Below are 12,589 nucleotides of genomic sequence, written 5' to 3'. Positions count from 1 at the left end.
GAAGCTGTTGTTAAAGCGCTGTATAAATCAATATGTATGTATTGTATTTTGTACAACCGCCCCCATTTCAAGATCAGATAACTCCAGACCCATATAACTTAGGAATTAACTATTTTTTTTCTGCTGAAAGAAGACTGTCTAAGGTTTCTTACATGGCATTGAACGCTTATATAGTCCTAAAACTCAATATTCTGTGAGTCCTATCATTTGAGTGAAAATGACAAAAACCCTGGCACTGGATTGCGCACATCGTCTGGCATTGAATGAGTTAATTTATTTTTTCCTTTTTTTGGGGGGGTAAAACCTTCATTGACTGATACATTGAAATATATATATATTTACCCATTCCTGAAAAATTTGAGCTGAGCTCGATAAATCGAACATATTTTGCATTTTAGCTGTGAATAAGGCTTATCAAAATTTCAATGAACATCTGGATTTTTGGTAATTGGCAGTACCAGTGGTCCAGGATTTCCTTGTTGCCCCGCAGGTCCTATTTCTCCGTGTGGACCCTGAAAACAAGCATCAAAATAGATTTTTAAAATAATAACTGTTGTAAATTAATCCAAAAAAGTATTATTACAATGGGGGGGAAATTAGTTTTTAGGATCTTTTTGATTCAATATAACAGCCTGACCTGGTTCCCCTTTGACCCCTGGGCACCGTCTACTCCTTGGACACCCTAAAGACAGAAAAAAAAAATATATATATATATATATATATATATAGTAAAGTCTCGTTATATCGATATCGGATATATCGATAGTCCCGGTTATATCGATACTATTTCTATGCACGCACGGGGAAAATTACATGCAAACAGGGTCGGATATATCGATAGTCCCGTTATATCGATATTTTTTCGGACTCCCTTGAATATCGATATAACGAGACTTTACTGTATATCAATCTTTCCAAATATGGTAGTAGCAATATACTGTCGACTTACCTGCTGGCCATGTGGTCCCGGTGGCCCTCTTGGCCCAAACAGACCTCGTGCACCCTGCATGCATAACACCAATTCATTTGCGGATATAATGACAGGCTGCGAGGAACACCGCTCTGAAAATCTGAAGCCACTCGAATGTAAAAAGAGATAACGTCACATTTGTTTAATCTTGTATTTGCACATGTATACTCGGGTGTTTTTTTTAAGCCCCCCTCTTCCACCTTATTGGAAACTCTTTGTAGGCTGGCCAAGCCACCTGTTCCAAAGCCACATCTGTGATCCCCCGGGGACGTTATTGATATGGAAATATAATCATTGCGAGCATGATTTTTATCTCTTCGTTCTGCCTATACCTCTTTCTCCGCAAACCCAATTTCTGCCTGGCATTTGTCTCTGGTTGTCACCCCTCCCACGTAACCCGATATTTTTCATTCTCACTCGTGAAACAGACTGTAGTTTTAACACAAATCTTCAAGCGTGTTTTATGGCGCTTTATTTCCTCGCCGTGCAGAGTGATGAAGCATTCGGAGCGATAGCCGCCCGCTGAGCTCAAAGCTCCAACTGGGAGAAAGATAGAGTGCAAGTCAATCAGCCACTCTGTTTGCCGCAGAGATGCGCAAGAGAGATGACACGGTCACTACAGGCACTCCCTAGCATCTTGGTTTTTTTTTTTTTTTCATTTCCGCCAAGAGGCACTTTGGAGCGAAGATCAACTAAACTGATAAGATTTTATTTAATTTTTTACCAAAAGCTACCTGTCGTTTTTCAAATAGATTTCATGACAAAAACACTACAGCAAAATCTACAAAACCTTTCCTTCCATGCCCCCCTCTTTTTAAGAAGAGAAAAAACACATACTAACACTTTATCATATAGATATACAATCGAGAGAGAGTTAAATAAAAAAAATAACAATGAAATAAATTAAGACAATCGAAATTAAACAAAAATAGACAATACTAATTTAATAGATAAAAATTGCCAAATGCATAAAAAATACACTCCACCCAAATACAACAAAAAACATGTATACTTATTTTGGGAACTTCATACAAAAAGTGTTGGAAATGTATAAAATAAACTGGAAACACTAGCAGATTATAATTGAAAGGGAAGGTCAACATTGCATTTCTAACCTTCTCAATTGGGAACAATATTTCTCCTCATTATGCTGCAAGATTGACGTACTGCTCTCAAGTAATGTAAAGTAATGTAAATTTCTCCACTGTGAGACTAATAAAGGCAAATCCAATCCAATCCAAGCTTGTGACCATTGACGTATTTCTTTCAGTGTCACATAAGAACAAACTGTCCAATGCAAGTAGGAGTCACTGTTGATTATAATTGTGTTTCTGCTTGACTCACGGGTTCACCAGGTTGCCCTCTCGGGCCAACAGGTCCAACTGGTCCCTAGCAAACACAAAGATCGTAACATATTTTCAGCATCTCAAATCAATTAATACCATACGTCCTGACATAAGTACTGTGTCATTATCTATTTATCTATCCAGCTATCTCGATAGCTAGCGCGATGGCTAGCTGTCTGTCTGTTTTATCTAGCTAGCTAGATAGATAGATAGCTAAAAACAGACAGCTGCCTCGCTAGGTAGGTAGCTAAAAACGGATGGATGGATGGATGGATGGATTAGTTGATGGATTGATGGGTAGGTAGGTAGGTAGGTACGTAGATAGATGTTTTTATGCATCCATCTGTTTATATTGTATCACATCAACTTGTAGCTTTTCTCTTTGTGTTGTATTTAGGAATACTGTAACTTAAATTCAGAGCATGCTGCTTTGGTGTGTGGTGCTGTCGGATTTACACACTCTGTCTTGTTGATCGATTGTATCACACTATTCGGTTTCTTTTAACAATGTGAGATGGAGAAAGAAAAGAAAAAATAAGCTGCATGAGGCATATTGTCGATTTGGAAGAAATAGTCTTTTCTCACCTTTTCTCCTGGCTCTCCGGCTGGCCCTTGAGGACCAGGCTTTCCTCTGTCTCCCTATGAAGACACAAAATGGTCAAAGCTGCAGGAGAAAAATGTTCTCTCCATGGGAGTGATGCTTTGAACAGATGCTACCCTTTGTACCCCACTATGCTAGATTTCACAAGTGGGGAACAACAACAATACGCGAAGTGAATATAGATTTTAACCATTCAATAACGGGCACTGTGTACAAATCTCGTAAAAGGATCAAAGAACTCACTTTGTGTCCCTGGTTTCCTGGCAGTCCTGGTAGGCCATCAAAACCTCGATCACCCTGGGAGGTCATAGCGAAAGTTTGTCAAACTCTTAATGTTAGGACCACATTGCAGTTTGAGTTGGGTTATTTTGTAAAAGGTTTGAGCTTCATGATAGGTCTAAAAAGTGGAGATTTTCTTCTTCATGATAGGTCTAAGAAGCGGACATTTTCTTCTTCGTGATAGGTCTAAATAGCTGACATTTTTGCTCATTGTCAGAATCAGAATCATCTTTATTGCCAAGTATGTAGAACACACAAGGAATTTGTTTCCGGTGTCATGCAGTAAGTGAGTTCATGTAGATGATGAAAATAATTTGGATTTTTTTCCTCTAGAATTTCATTGATTTAGACGAATACCTATTTCTCTTGTGCTCAGCCTAATCCTCAAAATAATTGCTGCCATGAATATTCTTTGCAGCCCAAATAGCATCAATGCACTGTGATGTCTTACCTTCACACCAGTTTCACCTGGAGCTCCACGTCCTCCATCTGTTCCAGCGTGTCCCTAAATGAAGCATGAACCAGTTATTTAAAAAAAATATCATCTCACATGCTTTTATATTTCCATCTCATAGCTTACCCTTTTTCCTGGTTTTCCATTACTTCCTTGAAGTCCTGGTAATCCTTGCAATCCCTGTTATGGACAAGATAAATGTTCAAATGAAGGCATTGAAGCAAGCGAGGGAGCTCGATGAAAGGAAATCAATCCAGCGACAATGGAAGCGAGTGGCAGATGGACGCTTGCGGTGAAGATAAACATGTCCCGCTCATTACCGGAGGTCCCGGGTCGCCAACGTTTCCTTTGTGGCCGCCCGGTCCTGGGGCACCCTGTCAAATAGATAAGCAGCAATTTATTGACCCATGAAGTGCCATAAAATTGAACATTGGTGCTTTGTTAAAGCTTGTACAGCACTGTGTCAGGGTAAATTTGGCTTACCAGGGGACCTGGTCGCCCTGTGAGACCCCTTGGACCCGGAGGTCCATTCATAGACAGCTATTAGGGAGGATAAATAGCTTGAGATCCTGATCAATTTCGCACACGGCATGATGATCAATATACAAGATGAAGAGATATACCTGAGCCTGTTGAATAATAGCTTGCGCTTGGGCCTCCTGGGGGGACACCGCTGGTCCCTTTTGGGAATCGAATCGATACTGGAACTAAGAGGAAGAATAAAGTCAAGGAGAGTCTACTCGGATTGAAAAGACGCTCAGTCAACCAGCCCCCCCTTGTGGTTAATAGTGGTGAAGGAGAAATCTGTGTTAAGAGTCTTACTGGTAGCATCAACAAGGTTCCTTGTGGACCTGGAATCCCGTCAACTCCAGGGAGGCCGGGACGTCCGGTGGGACCCTTAAAGTACACGACAAGCAGACGCGTATTTGATGAAACGCAAAAAAATCAGCCCGTTGAAGCTGAGCTGTTGTATTCTCATGGGTGTTTTTTTGTTGTTGTTGTTTTTCTTGAGGGGGGGGGGGGTCGGTGCTCAAATATGATCCAAACATGATACGTTCCACTCACCACTTCTCCAGTGTCACCAGGAGGTCCTGGGGGCCCGATTGGTCCAGCTGGACCAGGAAGTCCCTGTGAGAGATAATAGGATATTGTCACTTTGATTCACGTACATCCAGTAGTCATTTATGCAAAGTTGTGACTTTTTCTTAATTATACACCGTATGCAAATTAACTCATTCACTGCCAGACGTGCAAAAATGTGTCCACTTCAATGCCAAGGTTCATGTCATTGTCATTCAAATTCCAGGACCCACAGAATATCGAGTTTTACGACTACATCAACATTCAATACAGAGTTAGAAACCTTAGACTCTCTTCTTTCATCCGCAAAAATAGTTAATTCCTAAATTATATCGGTCTGGAGTTATATGAGCTTGAAATGAGGGCGGCTGTCCAAAATACAATGCAATGCATACATATTGGTTTATATAGCGCTTTAACAATAGCTGAACCTGGAACAAAGCGCTAACATGGGAAAAAAAGGGAAATGCTGCCCACTTATGGAAAAGAAAAAATGTTGCCAAAGGCCATGGCCAGCGCTTTATCAGCAGCCAAGCATGAAAAAACAAAACCCAAACAAAATTCGGGAATGCCGCTTTATGTCATATTTGCTATTCCCGAATAAATTCGTGAATGGCAGTGGATGAGTTAAGGAGACTGGTGCTAACACTATGCTAATTGTTAGCCTCACGTGGCTATGGTGTTTCACATTATAAGCTAACTTTAAGGTCGCGGAAGCGTTTTGGTTGTTTTAAAAATGCAACATATTATTTTTGTTTTCTGTTTATTTTGACAAATGGCCTTCAGTTTTGCAGTTTCTTTGTCCAATTCTATCTTTCCCTGTCATGACTTTTCTCTTGCTCAGCTAGAAGAACTTGAACAAAAAACAACAACAAAGTCTCATTGTTTATACATGCCTGTCTTTCTTTATACCTTTACATTTATAAATGAACACAGAACTGTACTCAACTCACCTCCTGTCCTGGCAGGCCTGCCGGTCCTTCCACTACCGCCCCCTATCAACAAAATCACCCAAATGTCACCTCATTTGCATTTTTTTCATATAGCCAAAGCCGCGATGCTGTTCCTGCAACGCTTGCGGCAGCTCACCGGCTCAAATACACCAGGTTCACCCTTTTCTCCTTTCTCAGTCGGTTTTCTTCCCTGTGGAAATAAAGTACAGTATCCAAATACAAAATTGTTTGAGCACTGGAGGGATGGCGGGGGTCAGACAACTGTCTTCAAATGCGTGACTGTCGATTTACCGTTCCTTGCCATGTCTCGGCTCCTTCTCGCAGTGCAAAATCGTAACCTTCGTCGTAGATTTCATACTCCTCATACTCAGACCTTGTTTCATTGTAGTCGTCGTGTTCCAGGACCTGTTTTCAAATTCCATTACTGACATCGATAGTGAATGGAATATATTATGCATGTGCGTTCCACCCACCTCTGATTCTGTAATATTTGTGCCCGCTCTAACGATGGAAACGGCTAGGTCGTCAACGAGGTTACCGTAAAGGTCATCCACCTCTGGGCTATTCGGCAGTTTCGATTCCTGCACGTTAATTGTGAGATGAAATGTTAGCCGTACAATAGGCTAGCGGGCGTAAAGCCAATTAGAAGTGTGCGGATGTCTTCGATTCACGGCTGTGAGGCAGAAACAGCGGTGGAAAATGAGTATGCGGCACAATTAGGCGAGTCGTGACATTTTTTTTTTTAAGAAAGCTGCTATGCTAATGAAGCAGAGCATAGTCGACACATTATACTGTACATCCGAGGGATGGGCATGAGACTATATATATATATATATATATATATATATATATATATATATATATATATATATATATATATATTATTGAGCTGTTAAAAGAATATTTTCTATTGATGGGCTGAAAGAGTCGCTCATAAAAAAATCTTTACTGTGCTTATGACTTTTATGTGAACTCCGTATTTCTTGACTTGAGTTCCAGTGAATCCACTAAACCCTCCAATTAAAGGTTGACGATTGCCTATAAAGGCCACAGGGTAGACCAAAGCACTAGTGAGTGTTTTTGGCAGTGTGTCATCTTTCAGAAAGACCAAATGAATAAGCGAGTTTTTCAGTTAAGATCGATTCCAGAAAAATCTCCAAATTCTTATCCCATGCCCATCCCTTGAACATACCATGCAGATCACTCCTGGTGAAGCAATTTATGTATGCATAGCTTTGAGTGTTCCAAACACATAGTCAGAAAGCCTACTGAACGCTCGAGCCGCTATCGGTGTCATAAAAGTTGCATTCGGGGATGGGGGAGGTTGCTGATGATGCCGGCTGGTTAGTGGCGAGCAGCTGGAGAAATGTGAGATTAGCAAACGGGGAGTGATTGGTTACAGTGGCCGGAAAAAAGGGAGCTGTTAACTGGTCTACCTCAACGTGAACTTGGGCTAGGCTGTCTGGTGAAGGGACTTCCATTGAAGGGGTCTCCACAAGGGGCACGTCCTCGTAGCTTTTAGTGGGACCGACTGTTTCCTCGGCACGTTTTATGTCCATAAATGACTCTTGGGAGAGATACTCGGGCGACATGGTAGACACGCTAATGAAGCCGTCCTCCAAAGTTTCCTCCTCGGGATTTTTCGTGCGAGATCCGTTCTTCTTCTTCCCCTTGCCTTTGCCCTTCCCTTTACCTTTACGTTTGCCTTTACCTTTAGAGCCCTTGTCTCTCTTCTTTTTGTTCTTTTTGCCCTTCCTGCCCTCCTTGGCTTGCTGTTCTTCCAGATGGTCCGGTTGGGACTTCTTGTCATGGAAAAAGGGGATTGTGAGGAAAATATCGGACGACGGGAGAAAGAAAAGCACAATGTAGCAAATCACATTAAAATGCCCGTATAATATATCCCTGTGTTCCACGCACACGCTTAAAATATTTCTATACAAACAACAATCTTTTTTTTCTCCTTAAAAACAACATTAGGGATGTGATTTCGATCTAAACCGGGTCAGCATGTGCAATGGGATGCTATACAGAAGGGAATGTTTTGGCATTCTGAGCTCATCCCAGAGCTGAAATAGTTTGTGTAAAAGCCAATTGGATGACTCTCAGCGAGACGTTCAATTTCTGGATCGCTTTCATTGACCAGATTTTGCGCAGACGCACACAGCGCAAGTGTCCGTGAGAAGTATGTCATGAGCTTGACTTGGCTGATTTCATTGCCTGTCTTGCTCAAAATCGGTTTGCTTCATCTCAGCTGGTATTCCCCCCTAAAAAAACAAAGCGCCACTTGCTTGAAAGGAAATGGCTTTCATTTTATTGTCTGAATGGTTAAAAACTATCTATGTAGGTCAACTTGTTTAAATGTAACCATTTTTTACATTTGGAATCAAGTCATACACTTATTTTTTTAAGTAGCAAAGACACCCCTAAAGTAATGCTAATGGGTGTTGGTGGATATTAAGTCATGTCCTGGAATTTGAGTGACAATGACAAAAACCCTGGCACTTTTTTTGCACGTGTCTGGCAGTGAATGCGTTAATGAATAAGTACTTGTTTGTACTTGTACTGATATTGTGGTTGACATGGGACAATTTGAAATTTTAGTTCGGACTTTAGAAAGCATCATGGAATTTCACAAGGTACATTTGCATTTGCGGGCCGAATAAAATGGTGTGGGGGGGACATCAATGAAATTATCTCCAACTTGTGCGGCAGTGTATGAGTTAATGAAGCTGACATGACTTCCAAGTCTGCTCTTGCAAACAAAAATATCGGTTGGCATTCAAAGTATCCTCACACTGTTTATCTCGAGTTGTTAAATTTGGGATATCTTCCCGATGAGATACAGTACTGACCTCGTGAAGGTCCACATCTTGGCCAGTTTGGTGCAAAGCAGAGTCGCAGTCTCCCATATAGTTGCTACAGTAAGCAGCAGCAGCTTCAGGGTCATTGTCAATCAGCAGTTGTTGAATTTCGCCCTGCAACAAAGGCAAGAAAACATGTCAAATGTGATGCGCAACGCAATATGGTGTCCCGATTGTTACTTGTGACCTGTTCATATCTCACTTACTCTCATATACTTCCCTGGACATATCAGCAACCATTTGCGAGGAACTAAATCCGATTTACCTGCATGATGTTTTGGTGGTTCATAACTCCATTTTAATCTCGTTAATTAGGCTTTAGCAGCCAGGGGTATCACCTTACAATGCGCTGAAGAGGCCTTGTCAGCAGTGTGTGCATCCCCCATCGCACCAAAAGAAATCTTTCTGAAGTATTTTGACAAATTACTGTTGAAGCACTAATTTGCGCATTAGTACAGTGAGCATGAAGGTTATCCAAATTGTTTCTTTTCTTACAGTTTTTGGCCACAGGCCCACGGAGCAAGGGCACTTTATTTGCCCTGTTCCAGCAAACTGCAGTCATAGTGAGGGAAGGTAGGCAACAGGGAGTAAATCCACTCTAATCCAATCACAATTAGAGATCAAAAGCAAAACTCTCACAGAGAAGTTTTCCTCTTATTCTTAGCCGGCGGGGTTTCTCTCCCCTGCTGAAGTGTTGCCCTCGAAAATCATGCGCACTTCATCATTCCCCAATTAAGATCTGGCAGCAACGTCAGAGGCGAATGCCATCTCATTGCTCTCCTATGGAAAGTCGAAACAACATGAAAACGACTTCAACTATGGTCATCTAATAAACTGGAGTTTATCTGAGTTGAAAGTCATCATTTAAGCATTCAACACGATGAGGCAAACTTTTAACGGTCTATAGAGTTCTCGGTCGATGAAGTGAATTGCTGCTCACCATCCATTACTGTGTGTGAAAGTAAAATGAACAGCATCCATCATAATCGCTACTGACGTTCATTCACAATAATGAGTATCCTTATTTATTCATTCAATTTTTCAATTAACATCAGGTTCCTTGAGTATTGCGAACCAATCGTTGCCTTTCCGCGCCCAATGCAACTATTTGGTGGTATCTAAAATACCGTTCCATGAACATGCTAAAGCAAATGCCATGGTGCGAACCCAGACATGGTGCTAAGATTGTTCTTTCTCTCCCTTGACAGATATGTTGGGTGACTGAGATATTCGTAAACTTAATTTGAAAACAAAATAAAATGCTGGAGGCGATCAGCTGGGCTACACTGCTTTCTGGCTGGGCTTTAGCACCTGCTAACCCAGGTGTAGCACACGGTAGCACACGCGCTGTGCTAACCTGAGCTAAGTTACCAATGGAAAGTTTTTTTTTTCTGTGTGTTTCTGTTTATTTGTTTATTTTATTGGGGGAAAGCATATTAATGAACACAATACAATTCATCTTGATTTATATAGCGCAAATATAAACAGTGTAAATGTGTCGGATTTAGCATAAATGCTAGTTTTCAGCCTTAGTCCCAAGGCAGTTTTTTTTAAGTAGTGTCTCACATTTGGGTTGAATGATTAAAATTATCAATAGTATGGCAAGATATTTGTTGATGTGGGAAAAAAAGGTAAATTATGTGTATCTAAAATGGATGCCATTATAAACAGAATAATTCATGCTTATTAAAAAAATTTGAGCTATAGTTAATTGAACTATCATTGTTCATCCTATGTTGGCATTTAGCTTTTTTTAATCGTGTGTTAGCACCAGTATATCAGCAATAAACAGCATCACTCAATGTGACGTGAGATGCTACTTGCATGCACTTTTTAAACAGACCTTAACCTATGAAGTCTGCCTCGGTGTGCTAAATCAACAGTTCAGCAACCAAGCATCGGACTGTACGTGTGTGCCAGAAACATGTTTCATTTCCAGTCCAAGTCAAGGCAGAAGAGATGGGATTTTCCCGACAAATAAACACGTTTTATCTATCTATCTGTGTGTTAAGAGTCACATAAATAATGGGCACAGCAAACCACAAATAAGATCAAGTAGCTGGTTAGACATTTTAACGTTTGCTAATCACTGGGGTGGGGGGTGTCAATCTGGAAGTAATAGAGACATTTGTGGCTCAGCAAAAGTCCCCCCTCTTTGGTCTCACGCCACACAGCTCCCACGCTGGGAGTACTGGGCCGGAACACTGGCCTCCTCCCACAGAACTGGGGCCTGGGAACAGTGGTCCAAGGGTTAGCCCTCTTAATCTGCAGTCCCCTGGTACCAGCATTGCTCACGCTAATGACACTAATGCCTTAATGTACACAAACAGACATGTATACTAATGAATTTGCAGATATATACCAACGTTGAAGAAATCACTTCACTTAGTTCGATGCGAGCGGTAGTGTTTTGATGGATGAAACCAAAGCTACAGTAGATATTGGGGATGGTTGAAGCATGTGCAAAACATTAAATCATAACATTTTGGTGAGAATCCAAATAAAAGTGTGGATGCAATCGTTTATTTCCAATTTTTGGCTTTAAAGTCCACTTGCATTGGGGCCAACTAGGGCATTATCCAGATGGAGCTGCACCTGCAGAGATGATGTGTATTTTTTTGACATTAGCAAGTGAAACGGAAGCGATATATTTTTTTTTTTACCCTGGTGGTTGTTTGTCTTTTGCGGGTTGCTATTGTAGTTGTCATCAAATCAACATTTCATGGTTCGCTTACTGTGTTGAGCAAAAAAAAAAAAAAGGTGTCACCGATTTCCACAGAACTGAAACATGATTTTTGCCACTTTCCAGGGAATAGACCTAACCCTTCAAGTAGGCTGTAAAAAGACCTACATAATAAAAATTAAATATCTATACCTTTGTCTTTTCGGACCTTTGTGGTTCCTTCGACCACTGCCGTATATTCTGATATTCCATGGAGTGAATAGTAAAGTGGGCCAAACTGGACGCTCCCACCAAGTGCTCGAGCACCAACGTTTCTGATTAGATGTCATTTCTTCCCGTAAGCACCGTTTTTTCGTGTTCCTGTTTTAAGTGAGTAAACTATCTAGCTAGCTATTAGCTATAGAGCTCTCTGGGTGGCTAGCTACCTGTTGGCTATATATTAGCTATATATTAGCTGGCTAGTTAGCTTTCTATCTATTAACTTCTGGGTTGAGTGAACGCTGGCGCGTGTGGCTGCCGCTGCTCACCCACAGAAAAACTTACCTGTGACTGTAAAGTGACCTTGAGTTTTGAAAGGCGCTTAGAAATGAAACGTGTTATTATTATTATAACTATTATAACTTTGAAAACAAAACTGTTACATCATAAATTCTGAGAGTCGAGCTAGCTATCAAGCTACCTACGTAATTGCTATCTGTTAGTTATCTATTAGCTAGCAATTAGATGGCTATTAGCGGTCTAGCTGGGTGACTAGATATCTACTGTGTTAGCTATCTATTAGCTAGCTTCCTATTTATTTGAGATACTTCCGGGTTGAGTGAACGCTGGCGCGCGTGGCTGCCGCTGCTCACCCACAGAAAAACTTACCTGTGACTGTAAAGTGACCTTGAGTTTTGAAAGGCGCTTAGAAATGAAATGGATTATTATTATTATTATCAAATCACGTTAAATATCATTTTCTGTACATTAAACTGTCATCTTTACTAAGGCAATTTGTATTTTCTCAGAAAGCTCTTTTAATTCCTCTGGATTTTTCGTACCTATTGATACAGTCTCTCCAGTATCAGTCTCTCCAGATTTTATACTCTCCAGAGTATAAAATCTATACATGCTGTCTTCCCAAAATAATGGGTGGTACAACAGAACTTTTCGAGTCATCGCACTGTGATTTCTTAGCGCAGATAAATTCACCATTCAAGGAGATGATATGATAAAGCCGTTCGTGCTTCGGAATATCTGCTCCTCGTTCATTCCCTCTTAAACGCTTATTTTACCTCTGAAAACACTTTGTTCCTCCTACGTTTGATTGACATGAGACCCACGACACCCTCTGGCCTCTTGAACTATAAATTTTCTTTCAAA

General features: G+C 40.8%; 1 protein-coding gene across 3 annotated transcripts in view; it reads right to left on the bottom strand.

Annotated features, from left to right (window-relative positions):
• col5a3a (collagen, type V, alpha 3a) overlaps positions 1-12,589 on the bottom strand; it is a 46,911-nt gene that overhangs the window by 16,219 nt on the left and 18,103 nt on the right. The window contains exons 5-23 of one of the 3 annotated variants that reach the window (XM_089018256.1): positions 8,536-8,658; positions 7,120-7,485; positions 6,157-6,264; positions 5,975-6,088; positions 5,820-5,873; positions 5,684-5,725; positions 4,716-4,778; positions 4,473-4,547; positions 4,274-4,357; positions 4,134-4,190; positions 3,971-4,024; positions 3,777-3,830; positions 3,648-3,701; positions 3,161-3,214; positions 2,902-2,955; positions 2,315-2,359; positions 950-1,003; positions 638-682; positions 459-512 (exon numbers count right to left, since the gene is read on the bottom strand). In XM_089018256.1, coding sequence (XP_088874382.1) covers positions 459-512; positions 638-682; positions 950-1,003; positions 2,315-2,359; positions 2,902-2,955; positions 3,161-3,214; positions 3,648-3,701; positions 3,777-3,830; positions 3,971-4,024; positions 4,134-4,190; positions 4,274-4,357; positions 4,473-4,547; positions 4,716-4,778; positions 5,684-5,725; positions 5,820-5,873; positions 5,975-6,088; positions 6,157-6,264; positions 7,120-7,485; positions 8,536-8,658 — 1,554 coding nt within the window. The remainder of the gene's footprint in view (positions 1-458; positions 513-637; positions 683-949; positions 1,004-2,314; positions 2,360-2,901; positions 2,956-3,160; positions 3,215-3,647; positions 3,702-3,776; positions 3,831-3,970; positions 4,025-4,133; positions 4,191-4,273; positions 4,358-4,472; positions 4,548-4,715; positions 4,779-5,683; positions 5,726-5,819; positions 5,874-5,974; positions 6,089-6,156; positions 6,265-7,119; positions 7,486-8,535; positions 8,659-12,589) is intronic. The other 2 variants (XM_089018257.1, XM_089018258.1) reach the window with 2 other exon arrangements.

The sequence above is a fragment of the Hippocampus bargibanti genome, linkage group LG17, assembly GCF_051943395.1.
Source record: "Hippocampus bargibanti isolate YZ-2025 linkage group LG17, ASM5194339v1, whole genome shotgun sequence".
NCBI lineage: Eukaryota > Metazoa > Chordata > Actinopteri > Syngnathiformes > Syngnathidae > Hippocampus > Hippocampus bargibanti.
The sequence above is the reverse complement of the archived record's forward strand: the minus strand, read 5'-3'. Positions and strand labels throughout refer to the sequence as shown.